The following is a 14,454-nucleotide window of genomic DNA, read 5'->3' on the forward strand; positions in this document are numbered from 1 at the left end:
CAGGTGGCGACAAACGCAGATGAGTATCGCTGTTGCAGCTCTGCGTTTATTGTATATTTATAACAATGGGATATTGTTGATGGCCGATTACTGGGTTATGGCTTGTCACTAATTCAATAGAATATGTGCCTCTTGGTGCTATAACAATAGATCTATATGAGACTGAGGCATTATCCGATTTGTTTTATCCCATTGTTTGGTTTCACGGTTGTTTTTGTGGGACAGGATTCAATATGACCACCTAATGCCATGTGTGTTCTAATTCTATTTTTAACCTCTTTCTTTGGGACACAGGGTCCTCTATAGAGCAGTTTGGTCTCTGTCTAGAAGTAGGGGTTCCCTTATATATATCGGGTAGAAGGGACCACTAGTGGCTGTAGGGTTCATCAGGGCCCCTAGGGACAGCCATCGTTGAGCGGGGGCGCCACAACGTTCCCCCCTAGGGTGCCAACCTCCGCGGCCAGGCAGGACACAGCTCAGTAACGGATGAGGGATTCCAAGGTGTCACCTTAGTATGGGCTTTTGCTTGAACACCTTTTCATTTGTTTTGTTTTTCTTTTTTCTGTCACGTTTTTTCTGGTGTATACCACAGTCGTGGTTTTTAAACAATAAAGTATCATTTTAGGGGATATATATATGAGTAAAATTTCATTCAAATAACTTGCGTTTATTTGTGAAAAAAACGGAAATTTGGCGAAAATTTTGAAAATTTCGCAATTTTCCAACTTTGAATTTTTATGCCCGTAAATCACAGAGATACGGCACACAAAAAACTTGATAAGTAACATTTCCCACATGTTTACTTTACATCAGCACAATTTTGAAACCAAATTTTTTTTTTTGTTAGGAAGTTATAAGGGTTAAAAATTGACCAGTGATTTCTCATTTTTGCAACACCATTTTATTTTTATGGACCACATCACATTTGAAGCCATTTTGAGGGGTCTATATGATAGAAAATACCCAAAAGTGACACCATTCTAAAAACTGCACCCCTTAAGGTGCTCAAAACCACATTCAAGAAGTTTATTAACCCTTTAGGTGCGTCACAGGAATTTTTTGAATATTTGAAAAAAATGAACTTTTAACTTTATTTCACTAAAAAAATAATTTAGGTTCAATTTTTTTATTTTACCAAGGGTAACAGGAGAAATTGGACTGCAAAAGTTATTGTGCCATTTGTCCTGAGTACGCTGATACCTGATATGTGGGGGGGAACCACTGTTTCGGCGCATGGCAGACCTCAGAAGGGAAGGAGCGCCGTTTCACTTTTTCAATGCAAAATTGGCTGGAATTCAGATCGGACGACATGTCGCGTTAGGAGAGCCCCGGATGTACCTAAACAGTGGAAACCCCCCAAGTGACCCCATTTTGGAAACTAGACCCCCCAAGGAACTTATCTAGATATGTGGTGAGAACTTTGAACCCACAAGGGCTTCACAGAAGTTTATAACGTACAGCGGTACAATTAAAAAATCATATTTTTTCCACAAAAATGATCTTTTCACCCCCAATTTTTATTTTTCCAAGGGTAACAGGTCCCTAAAAGTTATTTTGCAATTTGTCCTGAGTACGCTGATACCCCATATATGGGTGTAAATGACTATTTGGGCGCATGGCAGAGCTCGGTAGGGAAGCAGCGCCATTTGACATTTTTGTCTGGAATTGAGATCGGACACCATGTTGCGATTGGAAAACCACTGATGTACCAAAACAGTAGAAACCCCTCACAAATGACACCATTTTGGAAACTAGACCCCCCAAGGAACTTATCTAGATGTGTGGTGAGCACTTTGAACCCCCCAGTGCTTCACAGAAGTTTATAACGCCCGAGCGTGAAAATAAAAAAATTGTATATTTTTTCCACAAACATGATCTTTTAGTCACCAATTTTTTCATTTTCCCAAGGGTACAAGGAGAAATTGGACCCCAAAAGTTGTTGTCCAATTTGTCCTGAATACGCTGATACCTCATATGTGGGAGAAAACTACTGTATGGGCACACGTCGGGGCTCGGAAGGGAAGTAGTGACGTTTTGCAATGCAGACTTTGATGGAATGGTCTGCGGGTGTCATGTTGCTTTTGGAGAGCCCCTGATGTACCTAAACAGTGGAAATCCCCCTACAAGTGACCCCATTTTGGAATCTAGACCCCCTAAGGAACTTATCTAGATGTGTGGTGAGCACTTTGAACCCCCCAGTGCTTCACAGAAGTTTATAACGACCGGGCGTGAAAATAAAAATATCGTATTTTTTCAACAAACATCATCTTTTAGTCCCCATTTTTTTATTTTCCCAAGGGTAACAGGAGAAATTGGACGCTCACCGCGTGGGCGCCGCTGATCGCGCTAGGCGTACTATCCCGTCCATGGGCATAGGGGATTAAAGAAAGGGGTTAAAGGCTGCAGCGTCGGCCTGCGCACGGCTGCTGCTAAGCCCCACCCCTGCCGCGCCTCCTCTGGTAGCTCCGCCTCCGGGCGCATGATGCTGCATGCATCCCCTATCTTTATCACTGAGGACGCAGGCCGTGCGCAGTATGCATTTTGGCGGCGCCTGCGTCCTTTTGACGGTGCGCCGACCTGCGCTAAATGCAACCTGTTGCAATTTGGTTGCGCTCGGCGCACCGTCAAAAGGACGCAGGCGCCGCCTAACGCATACTGCGCCCGCCCTGCGTTTTCAGTGATAAAGATAGGGGACGCATGACGCATGCAGCGTCATGCGCCCGGAGGCGGAGCTACCAAAGGAGGCACGGCAGGGGGCGGGGCTTAGTGGCGGCCGTGCGCAGGCCGACGCTGCGGCCTTTAACGCAAGTGTGAAACCGGCCTAAGGGTGAGTTACCGTAATTAATTGTTTGACTAAATACTCCGGGGTAATTTTCAAGGTGATCATTTTTGTGTGGCCCCCGAATGATGGTAGAAATTTCCAAATGGCCCCTGGCTAGAAAAAGGTTTCCCACCACTGCTCTAGATGTATACATCAGAAGCTATATTCAGCATGTGGCGACAGCCACCATCAATTTTTGGATCAACAATACTCATAAGATTACATGCATCATTTTTTTTCTCCTCATTGATTTGATTTTATTATCAAACAAAATAATTTTGTATTTAACCACTCATTTTGCATACAGATCTTGGTACGTCAAGAAGGGTGTGTTTTTGTCCCCTCCTGTGCCAACCAATTTTTTGGTTGGTGCGAGTTGATAAAGTACCATTATGGGAATTTAAAAAACATGTTATACATTTGTCCAATACTTTGATGGCGTACTGTTACTTTATAAAATGATATTAGAGGTCCAATCAATTAATCAACCCAGAGTCAGAAAATCACTTTGTGCTAACTATACTCTTACTTTTGTTTGGTTCTTGGGAATCGTGAGCAATTTATAAGTCTACTATAAGTCTAGGTTATAGGGATAAAAGGGATTACCCCTAGAGACACATGTATGGTACAGTACATCCCATAATAACACATATCTGATCTCTGATGAGCGCAAATGCCTTATTTCAAAAGTTATAAAGCTGCCTCCTTTGTTATTCCAGCACCCACTCCTTGAGAGTGAAGAATCAAAAGAACCAAAATCTGAGGGACTTGTTGGTATAAAAGTCATTAACTCTCTTGCATGAGCTTTAAATTAAATGACTTGTATACTTATGGCAACTGTTTTAAGAATAGATCATTAATATGTCTGGACAACCCCTTTAAGATTGTCAATAAAAAGAAAAATCTCCAGGCATTTTTTACATAGGAATAATTCATGCTAGGTCTATGTATTTACATGTATATTTTCAAGGTGATGTTTAATTGCGTAATGAAGGCAATGTTAAGTCTGGGGTATTGATGACAATGGACCGTCAGTGGTTAAAATAGAATTTATGGGTGCATTACAAGGGGCTCTGTTTCTCCTATATTAATGAGTCCAATCTTTTTCAGAAAACCAGTTGAGCAGTATTATGTAGAATTTTTTTTTCACAGTAAATATATGACCCCCATCTCTCAACCAAACCCAGTGCTTAGCTTTTTGCATTTTATGAGCATAGTTGCAAATTGCCAAAGAGGTTTCAGTTACTTACGTATTTTAGAAGTTAAAGGGGTTATCTAGCCTTTTAAAACTAATGACATATGTTGTGGCTATGGCCTGGCTGAGCAAACTGTTACACCCATGGGGATTTGTGGATCGACTAAGTTCACATATTTAAAGCAAGGTTAGTTGCAAAAAGATATTCTCAGAAATTTTCAGAAGATTATGATGCCACATTTATTCCAGTTGCTAAGCAAACCACATTCAGGACTCTTATGGCTATAGCTGCTGTACAAAAGATGTTTATCAGACATTACTGGGCATTAAAACTGCCTCTTTAAATGATGACATTGAAGAGGACATTTACATGACTCCATATGAGGGTTATAACAAAGATGGTGAAAAGAATCTCATTTGCAAACTGCAAAATTCTCTTTATGGGCGGGACTTTCAGATCAGAAAGTCCATGGAACACCAAAATGAATCAAGTCCTACTGAAAGAAAAATAAGAGGTCAAGCACTTCCTTGTTTATACACAAAATGTAAAGATAAAAAGTGGATGTATTTTCTCTTATATGTGGACGATGTCATTACAATTCAACAAGATAAAATGAAATTGCAGTGACTAAAATATTCTGAGTCAGCTTTTTGAAGGTAAAGACCTTGGAAATGTGACATATTATCTAGGAATCCAGGTCCAAAGAGAAGAAGATCTGACCTTTCTTCTAAACTAAAGTGCAAAATTCAACTCAAAATGAGTTTGGAATGTCAGAAGCCAAAGGTATATCAACCCCAATGGGATCATCATAATTAAGCCCTGTACCCCCAAGGGTGGTTTGCACGTTCATGACCGGGCCAATTTTTACATTTCTGATCACTGTCTCTTTATGAGGTAAAAACTCTGAAACGCTTCCATGGATCCCATTGATTCTGACATTATGTCACGAGAAAACATTGTACTTCATGTTAGTGGTAAAATTTCATTCATATAACTTGCGTTTATTTGTGAAAAAATGGAAATTTGGCAAAAATTTCGCCATTTTCCAACTTTGAATTTTTATGCCCTTAAATCACAGAGATACGGCACACAAAAAACTTAATAAGTAACATTTCCCACATATTTACTTTACATCAGCACAATTTTGGAATCAAAATTTTTTTTGTTAGGAAGTTATATGGGTTAAAAGTTGACCAGCGATTTCTCATTTTTACAACACCATTTTATTTTTACGGACCACATCACATTTGAAGCCACTTTGAGGGGTCTATATGATAGAAAATACCCAAAAGTGACACCATTCTAAAAACTGCACCCCGCAAGGTGCTCAAAACCACATTCAAGAAGATTATTAACCCTTCAGGTGCTTCACAGGAATTTTTTGAATATTTAAAAAAAAAATTTTTTCACAAAAAAAATTTCAGGTTCAATTTTTTTTATTATACCAAGGGTAAAAGGAGAAATTGGACTGGAAAAGTTATTGTGCAATTTGTCCTGAGTACGCTGATACCTGATATGTGGGGGGGAACCACTGTTTCGACGCATGGCAGAGCTCAGAAGGGAAGGAGCGCCGTTTGACTTTTTCAATGCAAAATTGGCTGGAATTCTGATCGGACGCCATGTCACGTTTGGAGAGCCCCTGATGTACCTAAACAGTGGAAACCCCCCACAAGTGACCCCATTTTGGAAACTAGACCCCCCAAGGAACTTATCTAGATATGTGGTGAGAACTTTGAACCCACAAAGGGCTTCACAGAAGTTTATAACGTACAGCGGTACAATTAAAAAATCATATTTTTTCCACAAAAATTATCTTTTCACCCCCAATTTTTATTTTCCAAAGGGTAACAGGACCCTAAAGTTTATTGTGCAATTTGTCCTGAGTATGCTGATACCCCATATGTGGGTGTAAATGACTATTTTGGCGCATGGCAGAGCTCGGAAGGGAAGCAGCGCCATTTTACTTTTTTGGCTGGAATTGAGATTGGACACCATGTCGCGTTTGGAAAGCTCCTGATGTACCTAAACAGTGGAATCCCCCCACAAGTGACCCCATTTTGGAAACTAGACCCCCTATGGAACTTATCTAGTTGTGTGGTGAGCACTTTGAACTCCCCCAGTGCTTCACAGAAGTTTATAACGCCCGGGCGTGAAAATAAAAAAATCTTATTTTTTCCACAAACATGATCATTTAGCCCCCAATTTTTTTATTTTCCCAAGGGTACAAGGAGAAAATGCACCCCAAAGGTTGTTGTCCAATTTGTCCTGAGTACCCTGATACCCCATATGTGGGAGAAAACTACTGTATGGGCCCACGTCGGGGCTCGGAAGGGAAGTAGTGACGTTTTGGAATGCAGACTTTGATGGAATGCTCTGCGGGTGTCATGTTGCCTTTGGAGAGCCCCTGATGTACCTGAACAGTGGAAACCCCCCACAAATGACACCACTTTGGAAACTAGACCTCCTAAGGAACTTATCTAGATGTGTGGTGAGCACTTTGAACCCCCAAGGGTTCACAGAAGTTTATAACGCCCAGGTGTCAAAATAAAAAAATCTTATTTTTTTCCCACAAAAATGATATTTTTGCCCCCAATTTTTTATTTTCCTAAGGGCATCAGGAGAAATTTGACCCCTAAAGTTGTTTTGAAATTTGTCCTGAGTAGGCTGATACCCCACATGTGGGGGTAAAACACTGTTTGGGCGCATGGCAGAGCTTGGAAGGGAAGGAGCACCATTCAACTTTTTCAACGCAGAATTGGCTGGAATTGAGATCAAACGCCATGTTGCGTTTGGAGAGCACCTGATGTGCCCAAACAGTGGAAACCCCCCAATTCCAACTCCAACCCTAACCCCAACACACCCCTAACCCTAATCTCAGCCCTAACCCTAGCCCTAACCCTAGCCCTAACCCTAGCCCTAACCCTAATGGGAAAATGGAAATAAATACATTTTTTTAATTTTATTATTTTTCCCTAACTAATGGGGTGATAACGGGGGGTTTGATTTACTATTTATGGCGGTTTTTATTTTTGGCAGCTGTCACACGCTAAAAGACGCTTTTTATTGTAAAAATGGTTTTTGTATCACCACATATTGAGAGCTATAATTTTTCCGTATTTTGACCCACTGAGTCATGTGAGGTCTTATTTTTTGCGGGACAAGTTGACGTTTTTATTGATATCATGTTCGGGCACGTGACATTTTTTGATCGCTTTTTATTCCGATTTTTGGAACGCAGAATGAACAAAAACCAGCGTTTCATGAATTTCTTTTGGGGAGTGCGTTTACACCGTTCCGTGTGCGGTAAAATTGATAAAGCGGTTTTATTCTTTGGGTCAGTATGGTTAAGCGATACCTCATTTATGTCATTTTTTATGTTTTGGCGCTTTTATGCAATAAAATCAATTTTATATAAAAAATAATTATTTTTGCATCACTTTATTCTGCGAGCTATAACTTTTTTTATTTTTTCTCTGATGATGCAGTGTGGCAGCTCATTTTTTGCGGGACAAGATGACATTTTCAGCGGTGCCATGGATATTTATATCCGTTTTTTTGATCGTGCGTTATTGCACTTTTTGTTCGGCGGTATGATAATAAATCATTATTTTTTGCTTCATTTTTATTTTTTAAGGGGTTCACTAAAAGGGTTAACTAATGGGTCAGTTTTATAGGGCAGGTTAGTACGGACGCGGCAATACCAAACATGTGTACTTTTATTGTTTTTTGTTTTTTTTTCCAAAAAATGAATTTATTAGGGAATATTTTTTTTTTTAATTTATTTAGTGATTTTTTAAAAATTATTTTTACACTTTTTTTTACTTTATTAGGTTGTCTCAGGTGGGACATCACTGTCCTGTGACAGATCGCAGATCTGTCACATCACAGATCAGTGTGACAGATCAGCAATCTGTCACAGGCAGTGTGCAGGTTTCCTCCTTGCCTGTGCTTTGCAGGCACTGAGGAAGCCAGCTGACTGCAGGCCCCCGAAGGTCCCCGTCGCCATCTTGGATCCGGGGACCTGCAGGGAAAGAGCCCCTCCGCAGCAGTGCTGCACATTGCGCTGCTGCGGGGGGCGCAGGGAAGCACGGAGGGAGCCCCCTCCCTGCCGATGCTTCCCTTTAACCCCGATACACCGCGATTGTGTTTGATCGCGGCTTGCAAGGGGTTAACATGTCGGGGGCGGTCCGTGACCACCCCTGACACATAGTGCCGGGTGTCAGCTGTGATTATCAGCTGAGACCCGGCTGCGATCAGTGGCGCTCACCACGTGGGCGCCGCTGATCGCGCTAGACGTACTATCCCGTCCATGGGCATAGGGGCCCGGGTCCCATTGACGGGATAGTATGTCTGATGTCAGAAAGGGGTTAAAGCTGGAAGCAGAAGATGATTTGTTACCTGACAATGACAAATACAAACAGGCATTGGGATCACTTATATACATGGCAACTATGACTCGGCTGGATATCGCAGCAACAATTCAAATTCTCTGCAGATGTACAGCTCTGGCAAAAAAAGAGACCACCACAATCAAAACCCTGTCATGGGCAGCCCATTCTCCAGACCTGAACCCCATTGAAAACCTCTGGAATGTAATCAAGAGGATGATGGATAGTCACAAGCCATCAAGCAAAGAAGAACTGCTTAAATTTTTGTGCCAGAAGCCGTGTGAAAGACTGGTGGAAAGCATGCCAAGACGCATGAAAGCTGTATTTAAAAATCATGGTTATTCCACAAAATATTAATTTCTGAACTCTTCCTGAGTTAAAACATTAGTATTGTTGTTTCTAAATGTTATGAACTTGTTTTCTTAGCATTATTTGAGGTCTGAGAGCACTGTTTTGTTTTGTTTAAAATTTTGACCATTTCTCCTTTTCAGAAAAAAAACAACATTTATTGCTTGGAAATTCGGAGACTTGTCAGTAGTTTGTAGACTAAAAGAACATTTTACATTTTACTCAAAAAATATACCTATAAAGAAAAAAATCAGACAACCTGAACATTTGGAATTGGTCTCTTAATTTTTGCCAGAGTTGTATAAAAAAACCTTCCAAAAATACTGGAACGCCATTAAGAGATTTCTTTGATATTTGAAAGAGGCTCAAATTTAAGCAACAGGAGATCTAAAACTCACAGGCTATGTGGTTGCAGATTGGACTGGTGACTTAAGTGATCGTATATCGATAAGCGGATATTTGTTCAAGCTTGGAGAAAATTTAATTTCTTGGTCTAGCAGAAAAAAGTGTCTGTAGTCCTGTCATCTACAGAAGCAGAGTAAGTGTCGCAAGTCATGAGGTCATTTGGTTAAACCAATCATTAGGTAATTTTGGTAAACTATCAAATCAACTAATGGTGATTTATGAAGACAATCCAAGGTGCTTTAAACTTGTATGCAGTGAGAAACTCAATGTAAGAACATAACACATGGATGTTAAACATCATCACCTGCGTGATTTGATAGAACGCGGCATAATTGAGTTTATTTATTGAAACACTCAACAGATGATAGCTGATGTTATGACAAAGCTACTTCCAAGAGCTAAATTGAAGAATTCGGAACCACTAATAGACTTTTATCAGAAGACTCAACAACCTCTTGAATGTAGTGACTGTTCATGCTGATGCAGATTGCTGGTTTCCATCAGTGATGAAAAATTATGAAGACTATCAGATTATTTCATGTCTAAAAATATTTTAGACATTGTTTTGTAATCACGTTGAAGAAGCAAACAGGCACCAACTTTTTCATGTTTTCTGGTAAAAACAACTTCTTCTAGGATATTGCTGGGTGGTGCAAAGCTGAAAATGCAAAATGTGTTCACAAAGCATCAACAGAAATGCAGCACTCACCTAGTCCTTAGGCTAAAAGTCCTTTATTGCATTCATGTGGACATATTCCAACCGACGCGCAGGTATAAACAAGTGAATTAGGTGGGGGGAGCAACACAGACTATGGCCCCTTCGCGTCTGGCTGACTCTTCTATGGGTTTATTCTGAAGCTTCAGACAGACGCAAAAAGGCTGTAGTCTGTGTCCTCCCCCTGCCTAATTCCCATTCTTTTACCTGCATACCGCTAGGAAGATGTCCACATGAATGCAATAAAGTACTTTTAGCCTAAGACTGGGCGAGTGCTGCTTTTCTGTTGATGCTTTGTGAACACATTGTTTTATAATTGATGATTGTTTATTAAAGCTTTTTTGCTTTAACAAAAATGAAACTTACCAACTCCCTTTAATGTTGGGTGAATAGAACTCCATACTCCGACACTGCCTTTTCTCAGACGTTGTCCAATTGCAAATTCAAGGTGTAGCAATGGTATGCCTTCAAACACCAATAATATAAGGAAGGGAATCATAAATGCCCCTAAATTACAGAAAAAAAAAATAATAAAAAAGTGTTATTTTGTTGTAACCTAACAGCATATTTTATAAATTGTGTGAAGATTGGCGGGAAAGTCAGTAAATGTAGTACAGTATGTGTTCCCAGGCATCAGCATACCCCTAGATAACATTTTATACTAATGCAGGGCTTCTGCAACTTGCAGATTATTATGATTTTAAATGAACTATTAAATAAACTATCATTTGATTTTCATTTTTTGACTGCAATTTAAAATTCACAAAAGCAAATAGATATTTGGACTGACTGGTAAAACATTACCTGCACATACCAAATTGTAGAATTTGGTTCACACTTGCATTTCCATGTGATTTTGCATGCAGTTATTATTTTAGCCAGTACATCATCTTCATTTTAACCCCTTCATGACCAAGCCTATTTTGACCTTAATGACCAGGCTATTTTTTGCAATTCTGACCAGTGTCCCTTTATGAGGTAATAACTCAGGAACGCTTCAACGGATCCTAGCGATTCTGAGATTGTTTTTTCCTGACATATTGGGCTTCATGATAGTGGTAAATTTAGGTCGATAATTTTTGCGTTTATTTGTGAAAAAATCAGAAATTTGGCGAAAATTTAGAAAATTTCGCAATTTTCAAATTTTGAATTTTTTTTCTGTTAAATGAGAGAGTTATGTGACACAAAATAGTTACTAAATAACATTTCCCACATGTCTACTTTACATCAGCACAATTTTGGAAACAAAATATTTTTTTGTTAGGAAGTTATAAGGGTTAAAAGTTGACCAGCGATTTCTCATTTTTACAATAAAATTTACAAAACCATTTTTTTTAGGGACTACCTCACATTTGAAGTCACTTTGAGGGGTCTATATGGCCGAAAATACCCCAAAGTGACACCATTCTAAAAACTGCACCCCTCAAGCTACTCAAAACTACATTCAAGAAGATTATTAACCCTTCAGGTGTTTCACAGGAGCTAAAGCAACGTGGAAAGAAAAAATGGACATTTTAATTTTTCCAGCAAAATTTTTTTTAGCATCAATTTTTTCATTTTCACATGGGCAACAGGATAAAATGGATCCTAAAATTTGTTGGGCAATTTCTCCTGAGTACAACGATACCTCATATGTGGTCATAAACCACTGTTTGGGCGCACAGCAGGGCTCAGAAGGGAAGGAGCACGATTTGACTTTTTGAATGGAAAATATGCTGGAATATTTAGCGGTTGCCATGTCCCGTTTGAAGAGCCCCTGTGTACTTTTTTTTCACAAAAATTTTCTTTTAGCCTCAGTTTTTTCATTTTCACATGGGCAACAGGATAAAATGGATCCTAAAATTTGTTAAAAAATTTCTCCTGAGTACACCGATACCTCATATGTGGTCATAAACCACAGTTTTAGCGCACGGCAGGGTCCGGAAGGGAAGGAGCACCATTTGAGTTTTTGAATGGAAAATTAGCTCCAATCGTTATTGGACACCATGTCTCGTTTGGAGAGCCCCTGTGTACCTAAACATTGGAGCTCCCCCACAAGTGACCAGATTTTGGAAACTAGACCCCCTAAGGAACTTATCTAGATGTGTAGTGAGCATTTTGAACCCCCAAGTGCTTCACAAAAGTTTATAACACAGAGCAGTGAAAATAAAAAATATTTTTTTTTCCTCAAAAATGATTTTTAGCACGCTATTTTTAATTTTCACATGGCTAACAGGAGAAATTGGACCACAAAAGTTGTTGTCCAGTTTGTCCTGAGTACGCTGGTACCCCATATGTGGGGGGGAACCACTGTTTGGGCACACGGCAGGGCTCAGAAGGGATGGAGTGCCATTTGACTTTTTGAAATGCAAATTACTTCTAATCGTTATTGGACACCATGTCTCGTTTGGAGAGCCCCTGTGTGCCTAAACATTGGAGCTCATTTTGGAAACTAGACCCCCTAAGGAACTTATCTAGATGCATAGTGAGCACTTTGAACCCCCAAGTGCTTAACAAAAGTTTATAACGCAGAGCCATGAAAATAAAAAATATTTTTTTTCCTCAAAAAATTATTTTTTAGTGAGCAATTTTTTATTTTCACAAGGGTACAAGGATAAATTAGACCCCAAAAGTTGTTGTCCAGTTTGTCTTGAGTACGCTGGTACACCATATGTGGGGGGGAACCACTGTTTGGGCACATGTCGGGGCTCGGAAGGGAAGTAGTGACATTTTGAGATGCTGACTGATGTACCTAAACTGTGGAACCCCCCACAAGTGACCCCATTTTGGAGACTAGACCCCCCAAGGAACTTATCTAGATGTGTGGTGAGCACCTTGAACCCCCAAGCACTTCACAGAAGTTTATAACGCAGAGCCGTGAAAATAAAAAATATTTTTTTCCTCAAAAAATTATTTTTTAGTGCGCAATTTTTTATTTTCACAAGGGTACCAGGATAAATTAGACCCCAAAAGTTGTTGTCCAGTTTGTTCTAAGTACACTGGTACCCCATATGTGGGTGGGGACCACTGTTAGGGTACACGTCGGGGCTCGGAAGGGAAGTAGTGACATGAAATGCTGACTTTGATGGAATGGTCTGCGGGCACCATGTAACATTTGCAGAGCCCCTGATGTGCCTAAACTGTGGAACCCCCCACAAGTGACCCCATTTTGGAAACTAGACCCCCCAAGGAACTTATCTAGATGTGGGGTGAGCACCTTGAACCCCCAAGCACTTCACAGAAGTTTATAACGCAGAGCCATGAAAATGAAAAATATTTTTTTCCTCAAAAAAAAGATTTTCAGCCAGCAATTTTTTATTTTCACAGGGGTAGCAGGATATATTGGACCCCAAAAGTTGTTGTACAGTTTGTCCTGAGTACGCTGGTGCCCCAAATATGGGGGGAACCATTGTTTGGGCACACATAAGGGCTCGGAATGGAAGTAGTTACGTTTTGAAATGCAGACTTTGATGGAATGGTCTGCGGTCGTCGTTACGTTTGCAGAGCCCCTGATGTGCCTAAACAATAGAAACCCCCCATAAGTGGCCCCATTGTGGAAACTAGACCTCCCAAGGAACTTATCTAGATGCCTGGTGAGCACTTTGAACCCCCTAGTGCTTCACAGAAGTTTATAACGCAGAGACGTGAAAATAAAAAATAAAAATTTTCCACAAATTTTTTTAGCCCCAATTTTTTATTTTCCCAAGGGTACCAGGAGAAATTAGACCCCCAAAGTTGTTGTGCAGTTTTTCCTGAGTACGCTGATACCCCATATGTTGGGGTAAACCACTGTTTGGGCACACGTCGGGGCTTGGAAGGGAGGGAGCACCGTTTAACTTTTTGAACGCAAAATTGGCTGGAATCAATGATTGCACCATGTCGCGTTTGGAGACCCCCGATGTGCCTAAACAGTGGAAACCCCTCAATTCTAACTTCAACCCTAACCGCAACACACCCCTAACCACAGCCCTAACCCTAATCCCAACCCTAACCCCAACACACCCCTAACCCTAATCCCAACCCTAACCATAACCCTATCCACAAGCCTAACCCTAATTCCAACCCTTACCCTAATTCCAACCCTAACCCTAATTCCAACCCAAACCCTAATTCTAACCCTAATTCCAACCCTAACCCTCTTTCCAACCCTAACCCTAACCCTCTTTCCAACCCTAACCCTCTTTCCAACCCTAACCCTCTTTCCAACCCTAATCCTCTTTCCAACCCTAACCCTAACCCTCTTTCCAACCCTAACCCTAATGGAAAAATAAAAATAATTTCTTTATTTTATTAGTTGATCCTGCCTATGGGGGTGATAAACGGGGGGTTTATTTACATTTCATTCTATTTTGATCACTGTGAAAGTGATCAAAATGAATGAATGGAAATTGGAGCTGGCGGGCGCACTGCGCATGCGCCCGCCATTTTCCAATATGGCGGCGCCCATGGTCCGGGACCGCAGGACAGCGGGAGCCATAACGGCACTTGGTGAGTACCGGGAGGTGGGAGGGGGGGCAATCGGAAGCCGGGGTGGAACGGAGGGAAGGCGGGGGGGAGATGATGACAGCGGCGGCATATCGCCGCTGTCATTCAGTGGCGGGG

General features: G+C 40.7%; 1 protein-coding gene across 1 annotated transcript in view; it reads right to left on the reverse strand.

Moving 5' to 3' along the window:
• The window catches only part of SLC6A19 (solute carrier family 6 member 19), a 338,662-nt gene that overhangs the window by 265,247 nt on the left and 58,961 nt on the right, over positions 1-14,454 (reverse strand). Inside the window, exon 2 of the mRNA XM_073587681.1 lies at positions 10,240-10,380. Within this exon, the coding sequence (XP_073443782.1) occupies positions 10,240-10,380 (141 nt within the window). The remainder of the gene's footprint in view (positions 1-10,239; positions 10,381-14,454) is intronic.

Source organism: Dendrobates tinctorius, unplaced genomic scaffold (assembly GCF_039654945.1).
Source record: "Dendrobates tinctorius isolate UK_male_01 unplaced genomic scaffold, ASM3965494v1 ptg000102l, whole genome shotgun sequence".
Classification (NCBI taxonomy): Eukaryota; Metazoa; Chordata; class Amphibia; order Anura; family Dendrobatidae; genus Dendrobates; species Dendrobates tinctorius.